General features: G+C 42.0%; 1 protein-coding gene across 4 annotated transcripts in view; it reads right to left on the reverse strand.

Annotated features, from left to right (window-relative positions):
* Positions 1 to 241: 241 nt before the first annotated feature.
* The window catches only part of INO80D (INO80 complex subunit D), a 61359-nt gene continuing 35689 nt past the window's right edge, over positions 242 to 25911 (reverse strand). For 2 of the 4 annotated variants that reach the window (XM_054830530.1, XM_054830531.1), the window contains exons 8-12: positions 25009 to 25118; positions 22981 to 23114; positions 21342 to 21559; positions 20781 to 20938; positions 6666 to 19803 (exon numbers count right to left, since the gene is read on the reverse strand). In XM_054830530.1, coding sequence (XP_054686505.1) covers positions 18635 to 19803; positions 20781 to 20938; positions 21342 to 21559; positions 22981 to 23114; positions 25009 to 25118 — 1789 coding nt within the window. In that variant the 3' untranslated portion in view covers positions 6666 to 18634. Of the gene's footprint in view, positions 258 to 6665; positions 19804 to 20780; positions 20939 to 21341; positions 21560 to 22980; positions 23115 to 25008; positions 25119 to 25911 lie in introns of those variants that run through there. The other 2 variants (XM_054830534.1, XM_054830533.1) reach the window with 2 other exon arrangements.

The raw sequence follows: 25911 nt of genomic DNA on the forward strand, positions 1-25911 counted from the left end.
GAGCAGACCGCTTCCACCCGGACAGCGACCCAGCAGGCATCTGCCCGGGTCCTGCTCCGCAGCTAGGGCAAACGGGCCTTCGTAGTTAGGGCCGTTAACGTTAGCTTACGTCCTTTGAGAAACTGGGTCTCTGCTGACCGTTGCATGCCGTGGGCATCCACCAGCGAGGCAGCCGGGGCGACTGCAGAGGAGAGCGGGGCAGCTCTCGGACCACTGCCCTCCTTCTCCACTTCCAACCCGGGAACAGCGTTTTGCTCCTGCGTAGATCACGACAGCAGGATTATTATAAGTATGCCATGGACTCAGATAGGCCATTACCCAGGAATGATCCCTAGGTAAATAATTAGCAAATTACCTGTTTGAAAATAGAAGTAGAAAACTTAGTTCTCGATAGTTAAGAGTCTGGCATCTTTCACATAAAAATTACAGCCATAAACCAATTTCACAATGCAAGCCTTGCACAGTAATACTTCCCTTTGCCAAGCCATTTTCCCAGAGTAAACAAAAACCTCTGAGAACGCTTATCTTGGTATAAAACCTTGCAAGAAAAATAAACAAAATGGTGTCCAAAATGAAAAATAAAATAGGATGTGTTGATTTTATAGCACTGGGAAAGCCGTAAAACTTAATAATCCGAGCACAAGAGGTTGAAGCCGCTTGCTCTCATCAGTGTATTCCTTCCATCAAACACCACCTTCCACTGCAAATCAAGTTCCAAATAACTAGGGGAAAAACAGGAGGCAGAGGGAAAACAAGGCTGAATTATGAATTATATAAATGAGTGGATTTATTTTTATGACATTAGAGATGACCAAAGTAAGAAGAGGATTTTCTTTTACAGTTTTGATGTTCTTAAGAATTATGCACCACATGCTGCGTTTCAATTACGGGACCAGAGGGCACGTGATGATTAAACCCCACCAGTTTTCCAGCCAGGGAAAGCAGACCAGAGAAAGCTGTTAGCAAGAGCTTGGATCCACTGCAGCCCGTTAGGGTGTAAGACAACAAAATCTGCGGGGTGTCCACCAGAGGAGACAGCCACTGGGCAGCACACGGACAAGGAGGAAGATGTGGAGCAAAGAGTACGCAAGGCGATGGTGAAGCCAGCTGTGCTGCCAGGTGCCACAGGGACGGTGAGGCGCACGGGACAACGGAGAGCTGGTGAGATGGGCTTCCAAAATGCATGCAGGCACCAGAACTGAAGGATAAGGACAATGTCTTTTTGTGTCACCCGCTGATGCTGAACACATTCAGTCAGATTGAGTCACTTGCTCTTTTCTGCTGATATCCTCCATCATTTTCTGTACAGTTTAGATTACTTTTAGAGCCACTAGAAGATCCACGCGTTGTTTGTCTGTTACAGACTCAGCTTAGAGCAGCCCGATACAGATTCTGGCATTGGTTAAGAGCACCAGTCTTGAAATCCAGGAAGAAGCAGGAAGAGAGAGGTTGAAATCTTGTGGATAAGTATCCTTTGTTACTGGGAGAAAACTAAGGAAAAAGAGTGCCTGCGAGTGTTCAATTAATTAAGAGTTTAGCTGCCACCCACCAGCCCCGCTCCCTGTCACGTGGCACGGCAGCGGTGCTGCCTGTGGGCAAAGTCTGCCCCAAAGCAGGGACATGCTCGGAGAGACACAGCACGGGCCGCACGAAACACTCTGCTCCCCGCAGCACAGGGCTGCGCGAAGGCAGCTGACATCACAGCGAACCGGGAACCGAGGCGAGGAGGACCACTAGCTATTTAAGCATTTTTAATGGGAAACCATGTCTGATAAAGACATCATCTTTTTGGCATGTCATCACAGGAAATTTGCTACAGGCAGCCAGCTTTGCAAGGCACGCAAAGTGCCGCAGCAGCTTTGAATTTTTCTGAGAGATTATGTGTCAAGATCCTCATCTCCATCATCTTAGAAAGGGCCTACCTCAGACAACATATATATTTGTACGAGACTCTGACTGATTCTAATTTCTCAATTAGGGGTATTAGGAGCAGCTCTGCCAAGCAAGGCCTTCTACCTGGGCAGCGCTGGTAGAGATAAAGGAGCCAAGTGAAGAGGATAAGGTCTGACAAGGAACAATTCTGAGTTCTAGGAATCTAATTTTGCTTACCAGAATCTCTTCAGCAACAATTTCAGTTGCAGTCTGAGGGCAAAGGAGATGAAGACGACAAGACAAAAACATTGTATGGAATGGGCAAAACATTGGGCAGAAAAAGAGGAGAGAAAAAAAACCACAGCCAACCCCAAAAGCTATATTAAACAGTAGGACCCAAGGGAGAGCAGAAAAAATGAGATTAATAACAGAGGAAACTGGCTGGCTCCACTGAGCAAATGCTGGTTAACAGAAAAATTAAATTCTGCAGGATTAAACAAGGTATTAAACTGGTTGGGGCAAAAAAACCCAACCCGACAACCAAGTGCTCTTAGATATATGTCAAGTGACTTTACTGATTTTGAACATTCAGCTGGACTGGAAAAGCTCTTTACTAAAGCAACCGTAGCAAATGCATGCAAATTGCTGAGAGCACAAATTATAGAAGACTACACACTTAGGGAAATATCCTCTGCTGATGCTAACATGTGTCTCTCAATCCAGGCAGCAAGTTTAAACATCTGCACCAACAGGCAGCAGGAATGTGCAGAGAAGAACCCCAGATGCCTCACATGTCTTGGATTCAACCCATTCATATGCTTCTAGGCACTTAAAGAATCACCCCTTAAACCTCTCTGCCCATCCCACTTGTGTTCATCCTAATGCAGTGATGACAAAGAATATTTTTCATTAGCAAATGGAAAATAAAATCTGACAAAGGCATTAATTTGAAGACCTGCCCCAAACTGGTAACGGCTTCAAGGTCCCTGGACTCAGCCAGCTCTCCCAGCACTGGAGGGGACCAGCACCACCAAGCTGTGGAGAAACGCAGGGAAGTTGTAACTGGGGACCACGTGCCTCGTGTAGAAACGGTGACAATAGTCACTTTAGGAAATATTTGTGAACACTTCCAGGGGCCAGTTCTGCACAAATTCCACTGGCACAAACATACACCAACTCTGCTGACGCTGCATATTGTAACTGAGACTCACAGCTCGAAATTGAACTTTGACAGAGTACAGGCCCAAACCTGACATTAATCAGGCTCTTTACTCTCGCTGATGCTTTGGCACCAGCTGGGTGAGGCAAGGTTGGTGCTACCCCTTCAGCTGGAGTTTGGGCCCATGCACTTCTTCATGAGCACTGCTGCTCTCAGCACATGCAAAGCCTCAGTGCAAAAAAAGTCACAGCCTGAAGAGAAATGCTCCAACACACTTAGAAACCAAGAGACATCAAGATTTTTTTGCATCTGTGAAATTCTTTTTAGCATGAGCCATACCCTGTTTTACCAGGTACTACGGATACACTCTAATAAAACTATAGACACCAGGGAGGGTGCCGCATCAGATGCCAGCCGTGATCCTCACAAGACTTACTGCCCTCCCTGGGGTCACAGTGCTGGCTCACAGCACCGGTTTGCAGCTTGGAAGTCCCCTTCACCTCAGCGCTCTCTCCTGCTGTGAGGACCATTGCATCCAACGCAGCTGCAAGGGGGAAGCTGGAAGTGGCTGAAGCTCACGACACCCTCCTGGGAACTGTGGGTTTGCAGAACACAAGGGAGCTGTAGAGAAAATATTGGTCAGCATTTACATCTGTATTAGCAGCCTAACCAGCATCAGCTTTCTGGTAGGCACCAGAGTACAGAGAGCCCCGCAGACCGGACTCACAAGAGCCCCCTGGGACAGCTGCAGGCTGGTTACAGAGGGTTTCTTCCACCAAGAGTTGCACAGCATGAAAGCAAAGGCTTTATATTTTAAAATTTAACGATCAACAACCTGAAGCTGCTGCACCAGGTGAGCAGAAACAGGCAGCAGAGCCAGAGTGAGTTCATGTTACAGGACCCCCCTCCACGCTGGTGGCTACATCAGCCACTGCAAGGGAGACGTGAGGGCTCAACAGGACACGCAAGCTCTTGGTCCTAAGGATATCTGACAAAGGAGTTTTTGGATGCGGGCGTAGAAAGTTTGTATCACTAGTAGCCTACAGAAGCACAAGAATATGTCTGAATATGAAAGCTACTTTGCTTTCAGGGACATTCTTAGCACACCTCTTCGACTTTCTTACTAGATTCAGTGGTACCAAGACTCTTCATTGGCACCTTCCACGAATCATACATTAGCAACAGCAGTAAAACAAGGCAGCCATTCCTGGGCTGAACCTCATGCCGGTAAACACAACCACCACCTCCTAGCCCCTCGTGTATCTTCAATTCAGACCTGGCAGCTGCAGAGTACAGCCTTGGGCCTGGGCTGTAGGCTCCAGGGGGAAAGTGTGGAACATGGCCCCCATTATTTCCTGCAGATGGGACAATTGCCTGTGAGTATGCGTGGACAGAGAGAGAGGTTGTCTTCACCTCTGCAGGAAGCCATCTCCCAAATTTAATAAAGGTTTCTCCTTCCAATGTCTTCACCGAATACGAGAGCAGCACTTGCTCTTGTAACAAAATGTCACCTGCTTTTAAAGTACAAATTAAATGAGCTTTCCTGAGAAAATAATTGCCAACTATTAAAAGGCTACTGTTGGCGCTCAGGAGGACTGTCGAAATACAGAGAGACATGTACCACATTCTTCCTGAATTGATACTTCAGACAAAACGTATTTGTGTTTTGAAATGTGGCACCAGAACAACGACTGGTTGTTTTTGTAAAGTTTCAGACTGAGCGCCATGCAATCATTGTCTAAGAGCAGCATCTCTTTCGTGTTCATGGAAATGCTGGGAAAAAACCCCAGGTGATTCAGTTGGTCTCTGCCTTAGTCAGCAGAGGAGTCTCAGCCCATCTCTCATCAAGCCCACGCTGGAGAACGTCTAGCTCAGGAGCAGACCAGGCGACTCTGCTTCTGAGAGAGTCATCCCCCGGGAAGAGGCCCCATTTTCCTAACTTCCACCTTCTTACTCCTCATTGCAGCCTTAAATCCTACAACAACTAGTAACTTATTTTTGCTGTTTTGTTAAAAGCAGATTTTTAACAATTATTTTCTCTATAAGAATAAATTCTTCCATCTCTCACCATTCTGACTTTGAGTGCTGCTTCAGAAGGAGCACTCTGAAGGATCAGCTTTACAACATCCATGTGCACAGCCAGAAGTGGTCAGTACCAGCACAGAACTGCCTCCTCACTATTCCCCTGCTGCGTCCAAATGCCTCAGGCCCACAACCTTGAAAATTCCCTACAATGGACAAGTTTGGGGTAGATTTTCTCCAGCCATATAGGACCGAACTTGCGCTGCTGGACTCTCCTTTTGTTTACTTTAAGTGTCTGGTCTCTTCTGCCATCACTCTGTCATGACAAACATCTGGATGTGTCACTTTCAGTGTACTCCCATCTCCCAGAAAAGCAAGGTATTAAAGCACAAACCAGTTCCATCCCTTCCTGCAAAACCTTTGCAGTGTGTTAGCATGGAAGCCTACATCATTCACTGTCACTGCTTATCCCTCGGCCTGAATGACAATCAGGCACTGCGAAACGCAGCTCTAATTATGCTGTCTAGAATGGCTGGGCCACTGTTCATTAAAAAGAAAAGTCAAATTACTGAATCCCCTTCTCATCCATCTCTGCTGATAGTTACTCTGATGATCAGGGCAGCATTAAGCGAGACTGCTTATGAAAAACAGAACCTGGAAGACAGTTTCACCTAGGACACAAGTGCTTTTCCCTTGCAAGTCACAACTTCAAGCACATTGGATGAGCAAAGCAAACACCAGTTGTAGCACGTACCCTCATGACAGAAAGCAAAGGGGAAGACTTCACAAAACAAATGGTGAGAGGGAGATGCAGCAGCCATCTACTTACTGTGAAGCATCCAAGGCATAGTTCTGTCTAAAGAGAGGACATCCTTCAAGCTACCATGGAAAAGCCGATCTCAGAAAGCAAACGTGGCACTGGCACGTTAGTGCCAGCCGCAGCAGTCTCGTTCGCGCCAGCTGCAGCAGAGCAGCAGGAACGGCAGCTTTTCCCCAGCGCACAGCGATCTGTGTCCGAACAAGGCAGTGGTGATTCCCAGCGTCTGACCGATCCAGGTAGTCACCACACGCATGCCCTGGCTTCACAATCCTGCCCGAGAGCTGACCGGAGCCCCGCGGGACCTCAGCAACCATCATTTCTCATCTACATGCTAATCCTCAACGCCAAACTCCAACTTACCGGTTTCGGTGATGAAGCGGGTATGTATTTGTTTTAAATTTCAGAAAACAACATATAAACCAAAATTCTGTTCTATACCCCTTAAATTATATTTCCAGTACAGTTCTGCAACTCAAAACTGAAAACAAGATGAAGAGGATCTGCTCTCCGGGCCAGTGATCCAGAGCTAGAAAGCACTATAATTAGAATCGGGAACTGAGATTGAAGACCCCAGTTTGTTTGCAAAACTAATTAGCTAATGTTATTAGAAAGCAATAGAGAATAAGCAAGAGCAGAATCAGAGTCTACAGCTACCTAAGCAAAGGACAGTTCAATAACTGTACTTAGGATATGTTTAAAAAAAAATAAATCACTTTATGGATTAGGTTTCAGCCTGGGCAGTATTCATACATCTTGGACTTAGCAAAACGGCTTGAAGAAGAGGGTTTCATCATAGTAAACACGGCTACTTCACAGCAAGATTTATTAATACATCCAAAAGAAAGAAAGAAAATCATTTTGTCACACTATATACAGATAATACATACAGTGTTTTATACACATATTACATCAGTTTTTACACAAGAAAAATATACATAAAAATGTAAACTTTTGTATACAAAAACCCTTAAACAAATTAAACAAGGACCAGATAACAAAAGGAGACCAATCTATTATCATTTCATTGATTTTTTTTTTTTAAATGGTAATACAGTACATTCATTGAGAAGTATGAGGAACATGTGAGCCAACCTTTCCTATTTAAAGGGAAAGTACAAACGCAAGCTTTCCTACCCGTCCCTGGAATGCTGTCTGTGAGCCTCCAGCACTAGAAGCAGTAGTGTGAGTTGCTATCGCTGCTGGGGACCACGTAGGCAGGGAACCTTCTTCTCGGGCATCCCCCATGCACCGCACTCTCCAAAAGCGAGACATCTGCAGAAGCAACCTGGACCAGGCTTTTTGTGCGTATTAGCTAGTCTTCCAGCTAATACCATGAGACGGGATGCGGCAATACAAGTTTGTATGTTCCCTTTAAGCAGTCATTAAGTGGATTTAGCTTTGCTGAAGTAATTTATTTTTCCCAATGTATGGTATGCTGAACACATGTCGGGGATGAGAGGGAAGAAGGAAGGGGTGTAAGAGACTGCTAATCCTTGCTACCATGCAGTTACTTCAAAATCAGGTACGTTTGCAAGCTACAATTCACTGGTTCAAAATACACTGCCTCACCTATGCTTTCCCACTGCAACTTGTTTACATTTTAAACTCTAGTGGCCAAACAACTTTACGAGGCTCTTTGTTACAAGGCTGTTTCTGATATCAAAGCGTGATCAAGCTACCTTTAAAATGACACCAAACACAAACTTCTCTGAGACAGCCTTAAAAAGAGTGAGCATTCCCTCTAAGCACTTTGGATTGTCCATTTGCCACCTTCTCTTTTATTGAATCTAGGACATTTACCCTTAATTGCAAAAAGGAGATTGGTTGAGATGCTGACATCTGTTTTGCTCCACTTGCAGATAAAACATTTTGGGGAATTGAAGGGGGAAAAAACCCAGACCCACAACAATAAACCCAAACCCTAAAACCACAGACATCAAATAAGGGAACTACTTAAAACAGTTGCAGAAACTTATTGGAAACAAACAAATGATAGATTCCAATGAAGGCTTCTCACATTAAGTTAAAGACTTGTTACAGACATCTTCAATAAAAACATCCATCCTCCACAAAGTATGTTAAAATGTAACACAATAGTGATGCACTGGTATTTCTCCTGAAAAGGACAGAAGGACATGAAATCTCCTTAGTGATATCAGTACTATTGAATGTAGGAGGTGAACAATGATTTACAAAAGTAATGAGGGGGAAAAGCTATGTAAAAGAAACCATGAATCATTAATTGTAATTGGACAAAAGGGGGGATGGGGCAGAATGTGATTACAGTATGCCTCAGAAACCCCTGAAGGAAATGAATAGTTAGAAACTTGTGTTTCCATTTCTTTCTTATGTCCATTTAAGTGATGGTGGGAGTAAGGGCTTGTCTGCTTGCTTTTGGTTTTCTGTTTTCTTTTTTTTTTTCTTTTTTCTTTTTTTTTTTTAAATAACAACCCTTCTAGTAAAAATTCAAAAGACAGTTACAAATGGCTTTAGATAATTAAAAGTCTCCTTTTTAAAATAAAACTTTGATAACACATTTCTCCATTTCTTCTATATAATGCAGCTTCAGTGAAAATATGTCATAAGGGACAGCAATTTGCAAAAAGTGGGGAAAAAATTGCCAACCAAGGTTCATAACATATACACATGTATATGCAGGACATCTACACTCTATATACATATTTAATATACGTATGCATGAGTATATATCAGGAGAGAACCAACAAGTACGTTCTCCACATACATAAACTAAAATAGCGTAATATATGTGTGCGTATAAATATATATTATACGCACACAGTACACAGACATACCCATACACACGCCCAAACATATGTATTCTAGAAATCATCATGTATGATTGCATGAAAGCTCAGGTGGAACAGTTACACCAGTTACCTTTTTCTAACAGAAATGCAAGGAAGACAAAATTCCATGGCTGAATTGTGGCCAAGAAAAACCGTGCCATATCCATACTGAAAATGTGGAATGCAGTAAGGCTCGATGACAGAATTGGAGCAGCATTCTCCATTGAAACTGAAGCCTAAGTTAGCCAGGAGTTTCAATAGTGCTTAAATGTGACTGAGCAGGTTTCTGACAGCTGCTTTCTGCTAAAAGGATACAGAAGCTCCATTTAGCCAGAAAACAGAAAATAAAATACTTAAAACCACAATTTACTTGCATAAGCGAAGTAATTCAATACACAATTAGATGCAAAGTGCTAGCATGTTAATGGTCAACTCTGCAGCTTGTTTTAAAATCTATTTAATGGTAAAATGTAGTGAGCAGTGTTTCTCCTGATATGTTTGATGACAACCCCACTGCTCAGAACAGAGCACAGGGCTGCCTTCTGCTTACTGCCTGCATTACGGAAAACACAAACCAAACTCCCTTTTCCTCTCTGGGGCTGAAAATTGCAGGTAATTCTCAGTGGATGCGTTTCATTTTGAACATTTACCTCTAAAGTACGATGCTGGGTTAACTTTTTAATGTGCTAGGAAGCTTTGCATCAGGTTCTAAGAAAAGTTTGTGTTCATCTGCAAATCAATCACAGTCGTACTCAAGCACAATTGAATAGCTGGGAAATTCTAGTAAGTTCAAGCAAGTGCTTAGGGCCCAATTCAGCTGCCACTATTGTCACCAAGAGAATTTCCCCAATGCATAAGCAGAGCTGGATTGGGCCATTAAAGCTGACTGCTGCTAGCACAAGAAACTCTAGAGATGTGGGGGCAAAGGGGAGCTGGAATGGAAGCAATGGAGCAGAGAAGCAGAAGAGGTCGGCACTGCAAGAGGCCTCAACAAGTATTAATACAGAATGAACAAAAGCAGAAACGTACCAAGGAAATTCCACTGTGAGGGCTGAGGTAACACAAATCAATGGTGACCGAGCTCAGATCAGTCGCTGATGTCATCCAAATCCCTCAGAATTAAAACAACCTTGTTTGGCACAAGTGCTTACCTGCTACACATATGTTACGTGGATAGTCTCTCTCTTTAGCTCACACACTCATGTTACAACTAATGTACATGTGTGTGATACAACGTAAATTGCATCTATACATCTGTATGCGTGTATTTATAGATTTAGATTGATTGCATTCATACGTATTTATTGTACATCATGAGGGCAAGTCCACATTCAGCAAAGTGCTACCAACATCTCATATACAGATATATCTCTCTGTACAGGTATACACAAAAATGGGTCTATTCTTTCCCATAAAGGCATAAAGATTTATGCTGCTAACTCCCATTAACCACCTAATAAGCAGAAGGAAAGGCCTCTGACAACTTCCACCTCCCTGCCCTTTCACTTGTATGCATATGTGCCAGAAACAAATTGTGGGGAGGGGGAAAGGGGAAGGAATGCCAGGGGGGTATCAACACACTGATAGGGAGGGGGATTAAAAAAAAATAAAATTGAAAATTAAGATTTGATTTACAACTGCTTAAGAAAAGCCTTCAAGAAATTCAAATGTCTGTGCAATACTGGAAGGTCTGTTTTTCTAAACAGATTTTTAAAGTCACCAGGATCATCATCATTAAAAGTGATACTGTATGAATAAATAACAATTAGGTTACTTTCTCCAGCCGAAATAGAACAGTATGAAGAGTAAGCCAATCTGTAAGAATGTTTCAGATTTCTCACAGTTTCAAGTGAGAACTCCCATAAAGAAATCTTCCTTCTGCAATTATGAAAAAAAAAGTTAAGTGGCCATAATTAAATTCAGAATTTCACAGCACAAGTGAAACTCCCTGGATTGAAATTGTACTTTGTTCTGCAATCCCACAACAGCAATTTTGGGGAAAAATGAATACACACCAAGACCCTCAGGAAAGAAAAGAATCTACTTTGAAGACAAGATCCTTTTGCAGAATGGAGATGACCCCACAAACACTGCCCCTTACAACCTAATTTGAAAACACAAGGACACTGATTGACATTTTCCAAGTCAGACCATAGGAGTATTAATTTGCAAAGATACAGCAATTCCCATGCCTCCCCATCCCACCGAATGCAGACCTTCCCATTTCAATTTCTCCTGAAAAATATCACTCATTTCTCTCATCCCTCCTCCTCTCCCACTTGTTTTATTTAAAGGCTGTCTTTGGGAGCTTGGTATTTTCATGGCATTTTAAACAGGGCTCAATGCAACTCATTTAAAAAACAGTAAAATTGACATGATATCAGAGTTAGCCTTATAACAGAAGATTATGTAGTAGAGAGTTTCAGTTATTTATACAACAGTGAGGACATAACAACCCCCTACTAAATAATCACATTTCTACAATACATTCCATCACCTCTCAACTACTTTTCTCTTTACAAAACTATGACCTACATACAATATACACATTCGTATCGCACATACATCCCCCCCCAATGCATATTTTTTGTGTGTATATATAATACATACATGCACACAAGCAGTCTAATTCTATTTATAAGTCACAGTGGGAATTCCTTTGTGAGGAAAGGAGGGGAAAAATTCCTGAATAAGACACTGTAGATTCCTAATGTTCTGACTTTTCAAATTCCAACTCACAGAGCTAACTGGAAATAAATACATTTAAAAAAAAAGAAAAGATCTTACAAACTTATTTCACAACTTCCAGCTACAGTAGTTGGATTTGTTTAATTTGATCTATTTACCCTGTAACTAAATTTCTAATCATAGGTACAAACCACGGATAAATTATTGCAGAATGTAACATCAAAATAAAATTTAAAAAGAGTTATAGGAACAGTAATATAAGGGTTAAAAAGAGTTCTATGCTTTGTTGATACAGGATACCATTTTATTTTATTTATATATATATCTATATATAGATATAGATATCTGCAAGGTAGCAAAGAATAGCTGTACACCTTGACACGGCAAAGATCCAGTGTAAAAAGGTGCTTCACTAGTTTGTTTTTCCAAAAAAGCTTGTATATAATTTTATAGCTATTAAAAACACATATGCAACATAATTCATTACACTCAATACAGCTTTAGTATAAAACTTATAATTTATGAGGTGATGTTAATAGCATAAATTAATATACCATTTCTCTTAAAATCTACAATAAGTATTCTGAAAGCTCATTGGGGAAGGGTATCTTTAAATAAAAAGTTTAAAGCTGAGCGTGATGAAAAAGATTCTGTATGTTGAACTTGAGATGAGAGCCCCGAGAAGAGAAAGAGTCCCTAAGCCAGACACTGTGGACTATAAAACTGAACAAAGATTTCTACTTCTTGCGCTCTCACTTAGGTGACGCTCTACCTTAAATTATTATTTACTTTTAAAACTATTTACTTTTTTTTTTTTTGTTAACTGCCCTTATTTCCACAAGGAATCCCTGAGACATACCCAAAACTGTACAGTGAAGGTCATCACTGTTCAGAGAAACTGGTTCAACCCCTTCTGGTAGGATGTAGCTATTTTGCATGAGAATTGAACTGTCCATCACTTCAGAATGAATCTATTTGCACTGGAACCAGCTACACTGTTTAAGATGCAGGTTAGAGAGTCATTTCAGGGTAAATCAGTCCACTCCAAGGTAGAAGCCAATGCCACCACAGTCAGCTACGTCAGAGCAATCTGCACCGAAGTTAAAGTTTTCCAGAGGATATCTGGGAAAGTTACCTATCCAGAGTTTATCTCCGTGGGCACTGGCTGACTATGACAGAAAGCAGGTAAAACATTAGCATTACCGGACCAAGTTCAACACGCGTATGCGGTCGATACACGGGTACTCTGGATATCTCACTGCGTTTGGGGGACTAGCAAGGGGAAGGAGTAGGAAGAATGCATTTTTCTACATCGAGTAAGTACAGTTTTAAGGTCAAAAGTCCAAGTTTCATCCTGTTCCCTTCCAAACCAAATTCTATGAGCCAGAGTAGACTGAAAAGGTGCCAACACTTAATTCAAGGAGACAGAAAAAGAAAGCCTTCTCCAACTATTGCTGTCAATCTAGGGCCAAGCCCGCTTTCTTCTTTTATGCTTCCACTACCTTATTCCATTGTAGCCAGAGAAGGAGTATGTGAAAGCAGAGTAAAACAGGGGAAAGCAAAGAACTCAACAACCATGAGAAGTAGCAGAACAGCAAAGGGAAAAGCTCCCAAAACAGTCACTGTGGGGTTTTTTTTTTCTTTTTTTTTTTAAATGGCTGAAGACATGAGTGAGAAAATTGTTCTAAGACACATCTTTTGTAACTCCTCCTCCACCAAATTTTTCTTTCCCTACAACAGTGTTTTTGTCTAGTTTTAAAGACAAAACAAAAACTTTACCTGATAGAGCTAAGATCTCTCATGACCAGACCTCTCCTAAAGTCCAAGTTTAAGTTTAGTAAACACAAACGTAGATTTTTCCAGCAAACCTCCTTACTTTTATTTGGGCTTGTGGGCATTAAAAAGAGTAAGTTAAATTTTTATTCATGACTTTCTACTGATGCACTTCTCAAAGAAGAGGAACCTGTGAGAAGGTAAACTTGCTAAAAACACCTGCACATTCACTGCTAACGTGTGCACTCCATTGATCAAAGTTGTACTCTCAGCATCTAGTTCATGACATATTAGCATGCTGCGAAACATCATCTTACTCACTGATCTGAGAAATACTTTGATCTATTGCACTGTTGTTCTAGCATCCAAAATGTACGTTATGAATTGCAGGAATCTCTCCTCCTTTTCGTTTTACAGCCAGATTCACTCAGGACCACGGAAGACTTACCGGTTGGCATTACTTACATTGGTGAAGTATCTGAGAATGGGAGAATAAAAGAAAGAATGAAGAACAATGTAGATAGTAAGGAAATAAAGGAGATATGAGAAGCAGCCCACAACACCCCATCATTAAATGTTACCTAAGAGATCAGAAAGACCTTGTGACTAAACATCTGGTCAGCACATTAGCCCAAAACTATTCCTTCAGTTAATTTTTCCACCACCACCAGATCTTGCAACAGGTCTGCACAGGAGACTCCTTCACATGTGACGGTAAAAACACAAAAGCAAAAGGCAACATCCCACCAGGGAAGCTGCCCAGACAACCACACAAACGCCTCTCTGCAGAACATCACTGCAGGTTGTTTGTCTGCTGAAAGCACCTCCTGCCACCGTTCCTGCGCCCTACAGGTCTTGAAAGATTCAACTGCAGGTAGCTGGCTCTTCTAAAAATATTTCCCTCCTCCCTTCACCAAAGGCTCATACTGTTGGAGAATTCACCAGTGGATTCTGCTCACTGTTGGGGTTCAGAAGCAGAATAACACCATGTGCGTGTAGCCATCAGGGCCAGCTTCTCAGGGAAGACACCCGTCCACTGTTTATTGTACTCCTTCATGAGACTCTCCTGGCAAACAGATTCAATCCCAGACTGTATTTAGATGTAGTTACAGCACAATGAAGCTTCAAATTGAATTGGGCTACTGGTTTGCAGGTTCAATCCTAGGCCCTTCGCCTTGGCCATGCCCCTGAAGCCAGTGGCATCACACTGTGCATAACAGCTCACAACAGAACTTCCCAATTTTTCAACTAATATCCATCTCCCTCTAAAAAAACCTAAACAACAACGCCCTCCCCCCAGAAAAAAACCCAAATCACTTCCATTGGCTTCTCTTTGCTATTATGGATAACCCTCCTTTGACATTTTTTCCTTGTGTTTGTACTTCTAATACCATCTTTGATTTCTGCCTAGCAGGTGATAAGCTTCTTGGGGCCTTCCAATGCTTTCAAAATGAGAACTGCAAATCCTCATTTCACTAACCTGCTGAATGAAGTGGGAAATGTAGCTGTTGCCACCTTCTCCACAATACCTGAGGCAGACTTGCAAGTGTGCTACCTCTAAGCATTACTGACTTAAAGCTCTTATGGCCAACCATAGAGAGAAGCATGCTACTAATGAGAAGAGAACTAATCAAGAACCTGGAGGAACTGGAAGGAGTAGACAAAAAGATGCATCTTTTCGATCTTCTTGCATCATAGTAGTTATGAGGCCAAAGAACAGATCAACTTCAAGGTATCTAAGTGCATGTGGTTCCCCTCAAAGCTGGTGTAAAGTCCTCCTAAGTGAAAGGAAACATCAAAGTATGTCTTACAGGGTGTCTTACACATCAGGCCAGCACGAGGATGTTTCTGATGAGCCTCTGTACACTATCAAAGTTCATCTTGTGTTAAGTACTTTTGTACAAAGACTAATTGAGGTGCTATTACTACCAAAAATGATGTTACTGGTATTTTATTCTAATTTTTTTTCAATTCTTTAAAACTCAAATCTTATGTAAAGAAATTAACTTTTAGGTTCAACTAGCTTTATTCCATTTGTTAACACGTAAAGGGCATGACAGGTATCGACCATCTCAAATCAATGGACTGAAATTGCTACACTTGCTCTTTGATGAAAGGGTGATTAGAGTGCTAATTGCTATACGAGGAGATGATACTCAAAAACCTTTGCAAGAGAGCATGGATTCTACTCAGGAACCGTATAATTAACAGCCTTGAGGACTACCTTAACCAGACCTGCAGTATTTCCGAGAGGGAAAGGTGTGAAACATCTCTGGCTGCACATACCTCTCAGACTGGATCTCTCACATCCAACAGTAAGACACTGATTCACTGAAGTCAACAGGTTGTGTGGGTGTAGAAGCCCACCTGGAATGATCCACCTTGTAAAGCTAAGATCAAGACCCGTAACTGCTTGGTAGGCTGTAACTATGAAATCAGTGGCAGTGAAAAAGCAGGAGGTGAACCAGGAAAAGGCAAGAGTGGTGGCCCATTTCAGAACTCTGTGTCAGACAGGACAAAGGGATTCCTGTTTCAAACGTATACAAACTGAAGTTTATTTTTAAAAGTGCAGCTTTATTGCAAACTTAGTTTGCTCATTGAAAAGTGTTACGTAGTCACTTTCCAGGGAAGAGTCATCAAGGGATATACAAAAATTGAAGTCTAAGCAAGGGAAGAGAGTTGATATCCTAGGCTGCCTTAAAGGAATGCAGGTACATAATGGCCGTTGATTTCAAATGGGAATTATGGACCTGCACAGCTTTGACAGCTTTCGAAATTCCCTGTCTAAATGCTCAGATTAGGAGCTGGGTTCTGTTCTGAGTTAGACCAGTAAAAACTCAGTGACCTTTGACCAAAGAGCTCCTCTGTAATTTATACCAAAGTGAGCAAGCAGAACTTGGCTCTCAGTTCCTCTCCTCCCTTCCCCGACGGCATTTACTAAGAAAGAGAAATGTGATGTGGAGCAAATATACTCTGCACTAGCTGCAGCTTCATTAAAGAGCTTGATGGGCACAAGAATGATTTCAAGACCAAGGTCCTGAAACCAATTTAAAGAAATTAACATCCTCTAAAATGACATGAATACACAAGCGGATTAAAGAATTAACCATTTGGTATACTAGTTCTCCACTCTTTTTCAGCCAATCATTCAAACACATTGAAGAAGGTATACGGACACAACGAAAATCATTTGCAAATCAAACAGTTGTCTCCTCAACAAAGTATGGGGAACATAATACAAAAATAAATAAATGCCTTGTCAGATTTGCCTCATTTCACAATACCACTGGGCATTCCTCAATCAGCAGGACAATCACAAGCAGGATTTCATAGGCTTCAATTCAACTTTTTACATGATTTAAAAACATTTAAATGTTACAAACATATTTAAATCACCACTTAAAAATATTCGGCTTATATTATTAAGATCTATTTTACCAAGTATGAAATAAGGACTTCATAACAACAGAAGCATGAAAATCATTTTTGTTTCCTCCACCCACATACACTTGCAATTTCAGAAAAGGACATATGCATCATCCATACTCCTTTATATTTAAGGAGAACAAACCTTTCAAGAAAAGAGGGTAGTATGATTGCTACGATAGTAAGAAGACACAAGACCTATCCCATTTAAATTCTTCCTTAGCAAGATGGAAGGAGAGGTTTGGGTCAGAGATTTTGGTGTGGGCCTGACTGCTAACAAAATGAAATTTCTATAGCAACTAAACTTCATTCAGTGATCCCTTGCTCAAACAATTTATTAGGCCTCCCTACTACATGTGCTTGGTATCTCTTAATTTCCTGAATTAGACTGGAATACGTGCAGGTAGGACATTTTACTGTAAGGTAGAATGAAATCTGTCTTCTACAGTAAGAGATTGAAATGTGGGATTTTCTATTCTCTCTCATCTGCATCTCAGAAACAAACCAAGAAGAGTCAAGATTTGTTATATTAAGTAGGAGCTATTTTTACAGTCAGAGTATAGTAGCAAGTTTGAGCCCTAAAAAGTCACAAGCAAATTCCTTTTTTCCCTTCCTGATAATGAGATGCAAGTAAACACCTCAGAATTTCTGCTGCTGTTATCTGTTGGATTAAAAAACATGAAATAAAATAAAATAAAGTTAAAAAAAAATATCTAAAAGCTAGTGGACTCCTTCCTTTAAGAACTGAAATTACTACCAAAAAGTCTGAATACTTTCTTTAGCAGGTGGGCAGTAAAAGCAAAACTGTCCTGCAAACAGAAGGAGTTCTTATCTATTTTCCTTTAGTGATTTCTCTCTTGGTTAGCCATGACTGCTGATAGGTACCTGCTAGTTCCTTACATACATTCAGCTTCCCATACAGAGCATCAAACCCTACAAGTGTTGAAAAAAACTATATGGCTCCCAGGGGAAAAAAAAAACATCCAAGAAAGTCTCAGTAGCTAGCCATAATTTGCATCCATTTGAAACTTACCAAAGGGTCTGACCTAGACTTGTGTGGATGGGCAGAATACCAAAAAATTCTTCCAGTTTCAGCTGGGAAATACCTGTCAGCCTGTCAGACAAGGAGTTCTGGACAAAGCCACACTTGAAAAGGCAAATCATCAATGCTACAAGGCCACAGTAATTCAGCAAGGGAGGGAATTTCTGCACAGGAATCTTTACTAATCCATGATCTATTTCAATCTTTCTGGTTTTCTTTCTTTTCTTCCCTGGGCTAACTTCACATCAGCCTTTGGATTTCTGGGCAACCAGTCAACTGATCCCCTTGCTGCTCAATGAATTAAAAATCATCATAATAAAAAAACAAAAATCAGCATGCAGTAAGAACAGTGACCAGTTCTGGAAGGGGACAACTCCCACTTCTTCACCAAAAGAAGAAAAGGAACTGCTGCTCCCTGCACCCCAAACACACACATGCACAAAGAGGAGGTCAAGAGACTATTTTAAGAAACTGCCAAACTCATCCTTGAACCATGATCTTGATTTAGGACTTCAGTGCACCATTCTCAAATCAATGAGTGCAGCCAAGTTTTCCATGCCAGATGCTACCTTTGGAAAAAAAGGTAAATAAAAAAAAAATATTCAAGATACTTCTGCCCACTGGAAAACTTTCCACCAGATGCTAATGGGATGGCAAGCACTGATCCGAACCCTAGGAAACAGTAACATGCATCAGTAATCTGAGGTATCTTCCCATTTCTAGGTCTTACTGCTAAGATCAATTACATCCAGTAACTGTGCTGTATCCTTAAGGAATTATTGGGGAACGGTGAACCTGCCTGCAATAAATGAGCACCGGTGCATAACAAGCACATGTGAACGCTACAGCAAGGTTCACAGAGGGCTAACCCTGGTCAGTACTGAAGCAGGGGTTTTCTTCTCAACCCCCTCTTGAAAAAAAAAAACAAGGGAAGGGAGGACAGAAAAAATATAAAGAAGAAGGAAAAAAGGAAAGATAGAAAACACAGGTCCCCCATCTACCTGCACAGAGCCAGGCAGACAAGCTCAGTTGGAGGTGGTGAAGGGCGCGGATGCGTTATTGGTACTGGTAGCGGTGGCACCGGTCACTGCGAAGCCCGTGGGAGGAGCTATGGAGCTGTGGCTGGGCTGCAGGTCCTTGGGGATGCCACTGTGGGAGCTCAGCTGGTGCCCAAAGGCTGCGCTGAACTGAGGGAGCTGTTGTTTAGGGGAGGTGGAGGCCATGAGTTCAGCGGAGGCAGGACCCATGCCACTAAAACTGGTCTGCGGTAACCCCGGAAGCACACTGGAGCTGTTGGGGGTCACAGTGGCGAAGGCAGGCTGTGTGGTCTCTGAGTGCGAGGTGGTAGGTGGTGTGGACAGGGAGGTGGACAGGAGGTGTCCATCTGCACCAAGAAGGTTGCTAAACGGAGAGGGGTCCCCAAGATTGACAGGAAGATTTCCCCAGTGAGTTCTGGGGTTGACCACCCCGCTAAGTGGCACATCCAGCTGAGTTGGGAGCAAGTGCTGTGCCATCATGGGCATCTCTGCTGAGAAGGTAGCTGCCAAGTTATCACCGGAAAAGGATGCGGTGTGAGGGGATGTGATATGGTCACTGTAGGGAGACGGCACATGCTCACTATCATAATGGCTTCCATGGGGTGAGGAGTGTGAATGGTCACTGCTGTATTGCTGTCGTGAGGTGATCAGGTCATCTGCCTTGCTCAGCAGCTGGGCAGGGTGGGGCCTCTGGGAGGCATGGCTGCCATCATGAAGTCCATGAAACTGTCCTGGGAAGGCTCTCTCCCCAAGGCCACTCTGGCTTATCAGAGTGGCAGAAGTAAGGCCGACGTTGGCTGGGGCTGAGAATTGCCCCTGGATCTGCCCTGCCAGGGGCGTTGGTGGGTTGGACAAGGTAGCAGAACGGAGCAAGTTCTCATCCAGCTCCAGACCGGAGAAATTATCATGTACCATACGCCCATTCAACAGCTCCCCCAGATCCGTGTTAACCTCTCGACTCAAGGACTGCATTCCCGGAGCTCCAGCACCTGTAGAGAACACCCCTATCCCTCTATCTGACAGCTCCTGAACTGGCACACCATCTGTCTGTGTAAGTACTCCAATGGTACTCAGGCACTCAAGAGAAGTTACAGCCTGTAGGGCCCGTTCCAGTTCTTCAGCCTCTTCTGTAGTCGGAAGGAGATCTCCATTTTTACCTGCAGAAACAGGGACACCAGAAGTTAGCACCCTCCTCTCAGGCGAGGCCGGCACTGGAACTCTAAGGATGCAGGTATACAGACAGTTCAGTACAGAGCTGCAGTGCATGATAACCAGAATGGCTTGCGGTACACAGAAATTTTCCTTCATCAGTGTTCACTAGGTAAGCAAGGTAAGAAAAACGAGGTATTACACCTTCCTCTTCAATGGAATTCCCTCTCTCCGCCCTCCGCTTCCACATACTGCAACACAAGATGCCTCCCAAACTCACTAGACAAAGTAAAAATGCTTAAATAAGATTTTCTTCAATGCTACAATAACACAAATAGTCCACAAACTCCCTTCTACTTACCACATTACAGTCTGGGCCTGAAATTTACACAGTCAGTGTAATTTAGGTTAATTTCAACTCAAACACAGTGTGATGTCATGTGATATCAGAAAATCACCAAAGAAATAACAAAGCCCAACTCTGGACTGTTCTAATTTCTTTGTTACCTGTGATAGGTACTGAGCTTTAGAATCTAGCAATTCAGGCACAGTTCTGATCAAAAGCTAGTTTCAAAAATGTATTTAAAGATTTTATTCTGACTCTCTTCTCCTTTTATCAAAGGCCAACATTGACTGTGATTCCAGCCCCACTCGATGGCAGAAAGATGCCACTACTGAAAATATTCTTGATTAAACTGCAACACTGACAGGCAGTAAAAACGTAAAATGAATTATTAAAATACTAAACCAATTAGGATTTTCAGAGCAGTAATTATAAGAGCAAGCAGAGAACTACATACACCAGTTGTCTTTAAGTCTGTTTTACTTCAGAGCTCACAAACAAACAACAGAGCAAATGCACACTTCATTGTCTAGAAGGTATTACCTCTGTAGGAAAGCAAGCAACCCCTCAAAATGCGTTTTAGAAACACTCACTTCTTCGGTTCACTGACTGTGTTCACGTTAGCATAAAATAAAATGGTACCTTCAAAGAAATCAAAATCTTGCAAGTCGTCGGGCAGCCGCGGCAGGACATCAGAGAAGTCCTCCTGATTCAATTCCAAGTCATGTGGAATGTCTGTGATTTCATTGGCGATATCATCAGGCAGCTCATCGGCACTCAGCTCTGGTGTGGAGGGGCTCCTGGACAGAAAGTATTCACAGTATTCAACTCTGATTCCTCCAAACAACAACTACGAATGCATATCCATCTATAATGAGTGGTTCCCCACGCTTTTTTTTCTTCCTCCACCCATCATCTAGGAAAAAAATACTTTTAGAAAGTTTCTTTAGGAAGCTTACACTTAGCCTATTGATTAAATACATAAGATGGGGCATCAGGAGCAAGGTATTTTATCCATCAAACCCAGTAATTGCTCAAATCCGAAATGACCCACTCTAAGGTTTTTTCCAACAGCCACATGGAGATGGAATTTCTAGCCCCACTCCAGATGCTGATCAGCACAGCAACATCACACCTGTCTACAGTGGTCACTGACAAGGTTCAAGCTAGCAGTGGGCAAACTGGGGCAAGGCTACCACTGACCGTATATGGGGCATCTCTACTGGCAGTGAGACACTGGCAGGCATGGTGAGGTTCCCTTGGGGCACTGCAGGAGGAATGGGTTTCTGGGGCCGGCGTGGGCCTCGCCTTCTCTTCTTCTTGTGTTTTTTGGTAAGTGCAGGTGGCTTCGTTTTTTTCCTGGGTTTCCTCTGCTGCTGGTGCTGAACTTTACGGGAACTGTCCCCTCTCAAGAAATTGTCCTTTGGGAATAAAACAATAGCAATGGAAGCATATTAAGAGCTAGTAGTATTTTCCTTGGTTTTTTTCCCCCCTTCACATGTAATGCAAGAGACTGCTAACTTATACCCAGGCAAGGTTATGAAAATTAAGCTGTTTCCTTCCTCATTGATCCCAATGGCAAAAATCACACAGACAAAATTATGAGGTATGCTAAATAGGAGATCATGCAGTGACATTTTAAAAATCATCATAGTAAACCCTAACTAAATCAGTGCAAAACTGTATCCTTTGGCATCATTCCTGTAAGTATTAAAGACAGAACACTGTTGTGAGGTGGCAATAATGGGGATAGTGTGCAGCAGCTGAAGCCAGCATCCTCAAGTGTCCACTACCATAAAAGAGGGACAGCACTGAGGAAATGGAATTAATACTGTAGGATTAGGGTAAGGATGCAGGTAAACAACTAAGGCCTCATTGTTTTTGAAAAGCAATCATTGACCAATTAAAAAAATAAACCATCATCAGTTTTCAGTTGCCATCATACTGGGAATGGCAGAGGGTTCTATGAGCTACAGAAGTAAACCTTGATAGACACATTGAAGATTGCCTGGGAGAGGGGGAAAATCCCACAGAAATCTGTGTAGACCCTCGCATTTTAATCCAGAAAACTCCTTAATTCAAAAGTATTGGGGAGGTTGGACAAAAACAGTAAGAAAAAACTGACAACAATCCAACAACAGAACCAAAAAAAGGGCAGTTTTACACCTAATGCCTTGAAGGAGGGGCAAGACAGAAGTGGGTTTGTGAATTATCCTAGAAGTTTTGTTCTGGAAGATGAAAGGCATAAAAGGAGAGCAGAGGACATCATCTTAATTTCTGCATTCTCTCAACTTGTAGTAGGCCACTGCTTTTCCTCTGGGATCCACAGATCCCTGAAGGAGATAAATTCTAATAGTCACCAAAAGGTAAATAAAGTAGCAAACCCATTATTTGCATGCTTGTAATTGCTATCTACACTTCCTCTAGAAAATATTTTGGGCCCCATGTACTAAGACTGTTTAAGATGCAGTGTTCTTACCATACCACACTCATGCTATATTTAGAGCCAAGGGCCAGGAGTGAGCCCAAATAAAATGACCACAGGATCTCTCACAATGATTTTCTATTTCTTGATTCAAGAGAGGAATCAAATTTCTTCCAGTGAAGGAAATTCTCATACACACATTATTATATCCTCAAAATTATGTAAAATATTTTCACAACAAACTTTATACTAGGTGGGAATGTTTGGCATGTTTTACCCTCTTAAAAAAATAAAAGGAAATAAACTTTTAAGTTTGTAAACTTGTTAGTTGTCACACAAGAGTTCAGAGAAAGACTGGGGTTAAAACTCCTGATCATCCCAACACACAGATAATTACAGTTTTGGCTTTGTACTTACCATTTTTTTGGCATGTTCTTCGCACAGAGGTGTCTGATGTGTAATGTCAAAAACTGGCACAGAGCACTGTTGACCATCCGCAAACTTGGCTGTGCAACTTGAGAAGAGCTGCTGAGAACGGTTCAATAAGATATCTGTACATTTCTGCATCAGGAATAACACACGAGGCAACGATGGAGGAACGCCCTTTGATTTATCAATCTGATGAAGATCAGAGCCTTCAACTCTAGCTGTCCATAGATGCTATTTTTAATGAGTACCTTAACTTTGTTATTCAAGTTCAAAGCTAGGTAAGGCTCAAACCCAACTTTTAAAGTGAAAAACTGCATTCATGCAGAATCTCTAATGATTTTATTATATATTGAGATAGTTTTATGGAAGCAGCCATTTCACTAATGAGTTCTTAGCAAAAAGAAGCCTTTTCCTGGAGTCTTAATCAATAGATCAATAGTAGCAGTTGGAACAGTGTAGTCAACAGGACTATTTCCTTACAGACTAATGACAATCCATACCGAAACATTAAAGAAAAAGTATTTCTTAATTCAATCTTTTAAGGTACATTCTTGGCATTTATCTTTAGAGCACAGACAAAGAAGTTTCAAGATCCTTCCTGCTCCTCTGAAAAAAAGATGTGCAATCAGACAGAAAGGTCAAGTAAATCCAAACGTAAGCTTGCTGAGATTTCCTTCAGAAAAATCCCCTGCAGGAGTGAAAATGTTTCCAAACTTAGAGCAAATCAAACAGATATTTCATTGTATTTTTTCAAACAACATTAGAAGCATTCCTTCCATCTTGAACAGTTCTCAGACCTCAAAATCACTATGTATGTTCAGAAAATGTTAAAACACAAAAGAAAGGACAAAGGAAATGGAAAACCTGCAGAACAATCCAGGTGGCAGACTTGGACGGATGGGTCAGAACCAAGATGCTGCTCATTTTAGGAGAGACTGTTTCCTTTGAGAAGAAAGTGCAGAGGGAAAAAATGGGCACAAATGCAAAATCCCTATTCTTGACTTCTCTGCTCTATGGCACACCAACAAGCAAGACCACTTAAACTTTAAAAAAATTAAAAATAATAAAAAACCCCAAACAAACAGAATCATGAGGCAAATCCCAAACACAGCTGCACACCTTGGTGAAGTTTTGAACTGCCCTGCAGCTTTAAGGGCCCTGCAAAAATCAATGAAGAAAAACAAGGCATCTGCAAACCAAAAAGATTGAAAAGGTGCTGCAGTCTGATAGTAACTGGAACAGATAAGCTCTAGCCACTTAAAATACCAAAACCAAAAGCTCCAACAAAAGGAGTCACTCCAACAAAAGCGCCAACAGTCGCTCAGCTAAAAACACAAAAGACAAAGTCTGCAGGATTCTCAAGTATGCCAGGTCAAAAGTCTGCCTGTTTATAGTCTTCAGATCTAACCTCACATCTAATGTGCTCCCTCCTTTCTGTGACCTTCATGCATTGACTCTTAACATCCTTTTCAGGTTTTGCTTGAAATCCCCAGCACTGGGAATTCTTCCTCATCCAGAATTTGGATTCTGTGACCCCTTCTATTCTGCTTCTTTAAACAATGCAAAGTATCAGATTTCCATCTTTCTAGCCACTGTAAGCCATCTTTATACACTATGTGTAAAAACTTGTTCCTGTAAACCCTTCGTAGGTAGTTAGTCTATGGAACCTACCAAGAACTGTATGAAAGCCATGAGGCTGAAAGCCACGTTGTTCGTACCAAGTCATCTGTGAGAGATGACCAGTTTTGTAAAGCCTTCGTGCACCCATTAAATACGGCTTACAAAGTAAAATGATGTGATTATGACAGATACCAGTGGCAAACTACTTATCTTCACTGACTACAGACCCAAATCACACAGACAAATTAAAAGCAAAGTAGTTGATGATAGGCTAAGAAATAGGTATTTCTTTGTGAAAACATATATGTCAATGCAAAAATCCTAACAAACAAAAAACCCTAAACCAGAACAGCTTCCATGCCTGAATGCAACTCCCAAACAGAGTTAAGAGGATACGCTGAAAACAATGCCTGGTGTATGGAAGGGCCTGGTTAGTGCACTGCTCTCCCTTCGAAGTCCCACTACAAGTTGTTGGCTCTGCATCTCTCTGCCTTGCTTGGCTTGTGCTGAAAAAAAAAAACCATAAAAGAGTTTAGAGGCAAAACCCCATTCTCAGGTGGTTACTTAGCACAACTCTTGCACTGAATGTGGCACAGTAGGATGAAAAATTATAACACACGTGTGTGTGTCATGATCCAGATGGGTGCACACTACTACCACACTCTACACAGGGATACAGAATAGATGTCAATGACAGGTGAAGGTGTGACTGCAGTAACAGGATTATTGTTTATTTCACAGGGCCTTAATTGTAATGAAAGGTGCTGTGTGCTACTACCATGTAAATATTACAACATCCTGCAACACAGCCAAGGACAGCAGTAGGTGAGTGTCAACACAGGTGACCCTTAAAATGAGGTCAATCTTTAGAATACAATGTATTGGGTATGCCTACATGGGCAGTCCAGTGCACTTCCAAGCCTGTTCATAAATCAAAACATGCCGAGCATCCCCAGAGCTTACATGCAAGCATGTGCTCAGACAAACTTAGACTGAGCTCTGGAGTGGCAGAGCCTGAGCGTGCTCAACATGGGTAAAAGCTCTCCTTCATTAATGTGCTACAGCCCAATCCACCAGCAGGTTCCCGGAGCTGAGCACTTCCTCAGCACAGCCTCAATGCTTTGAGCCTGAGCTGCAAGCAGGCGACCAGACAGCAGTGTGGATGAGTACTGCAAGCATTACACAGCTCGCTTGGTGTTAGCCTGCTCTCGAGGCACTTGTCACCTTCACGTAGATAAAGCTGGCGATTCCAGGGCTCAATTTCACCTCTGTACATGTTGTTTTCTAGGTTGACAAAAA

Source organism: Grus americana, chromosome 6 (assembly GCF_028858705.1).
Source record: "Grus americana isolate bGruAme1 chromosome 6, bGruAme1.mat, whole genome shotgun sequence".
Taxonomy (NCBI): Eukaryota; Metazoa; Chordata; class Aves; order Gruiformes; family Gruidae; genus Grus; species Grus americana.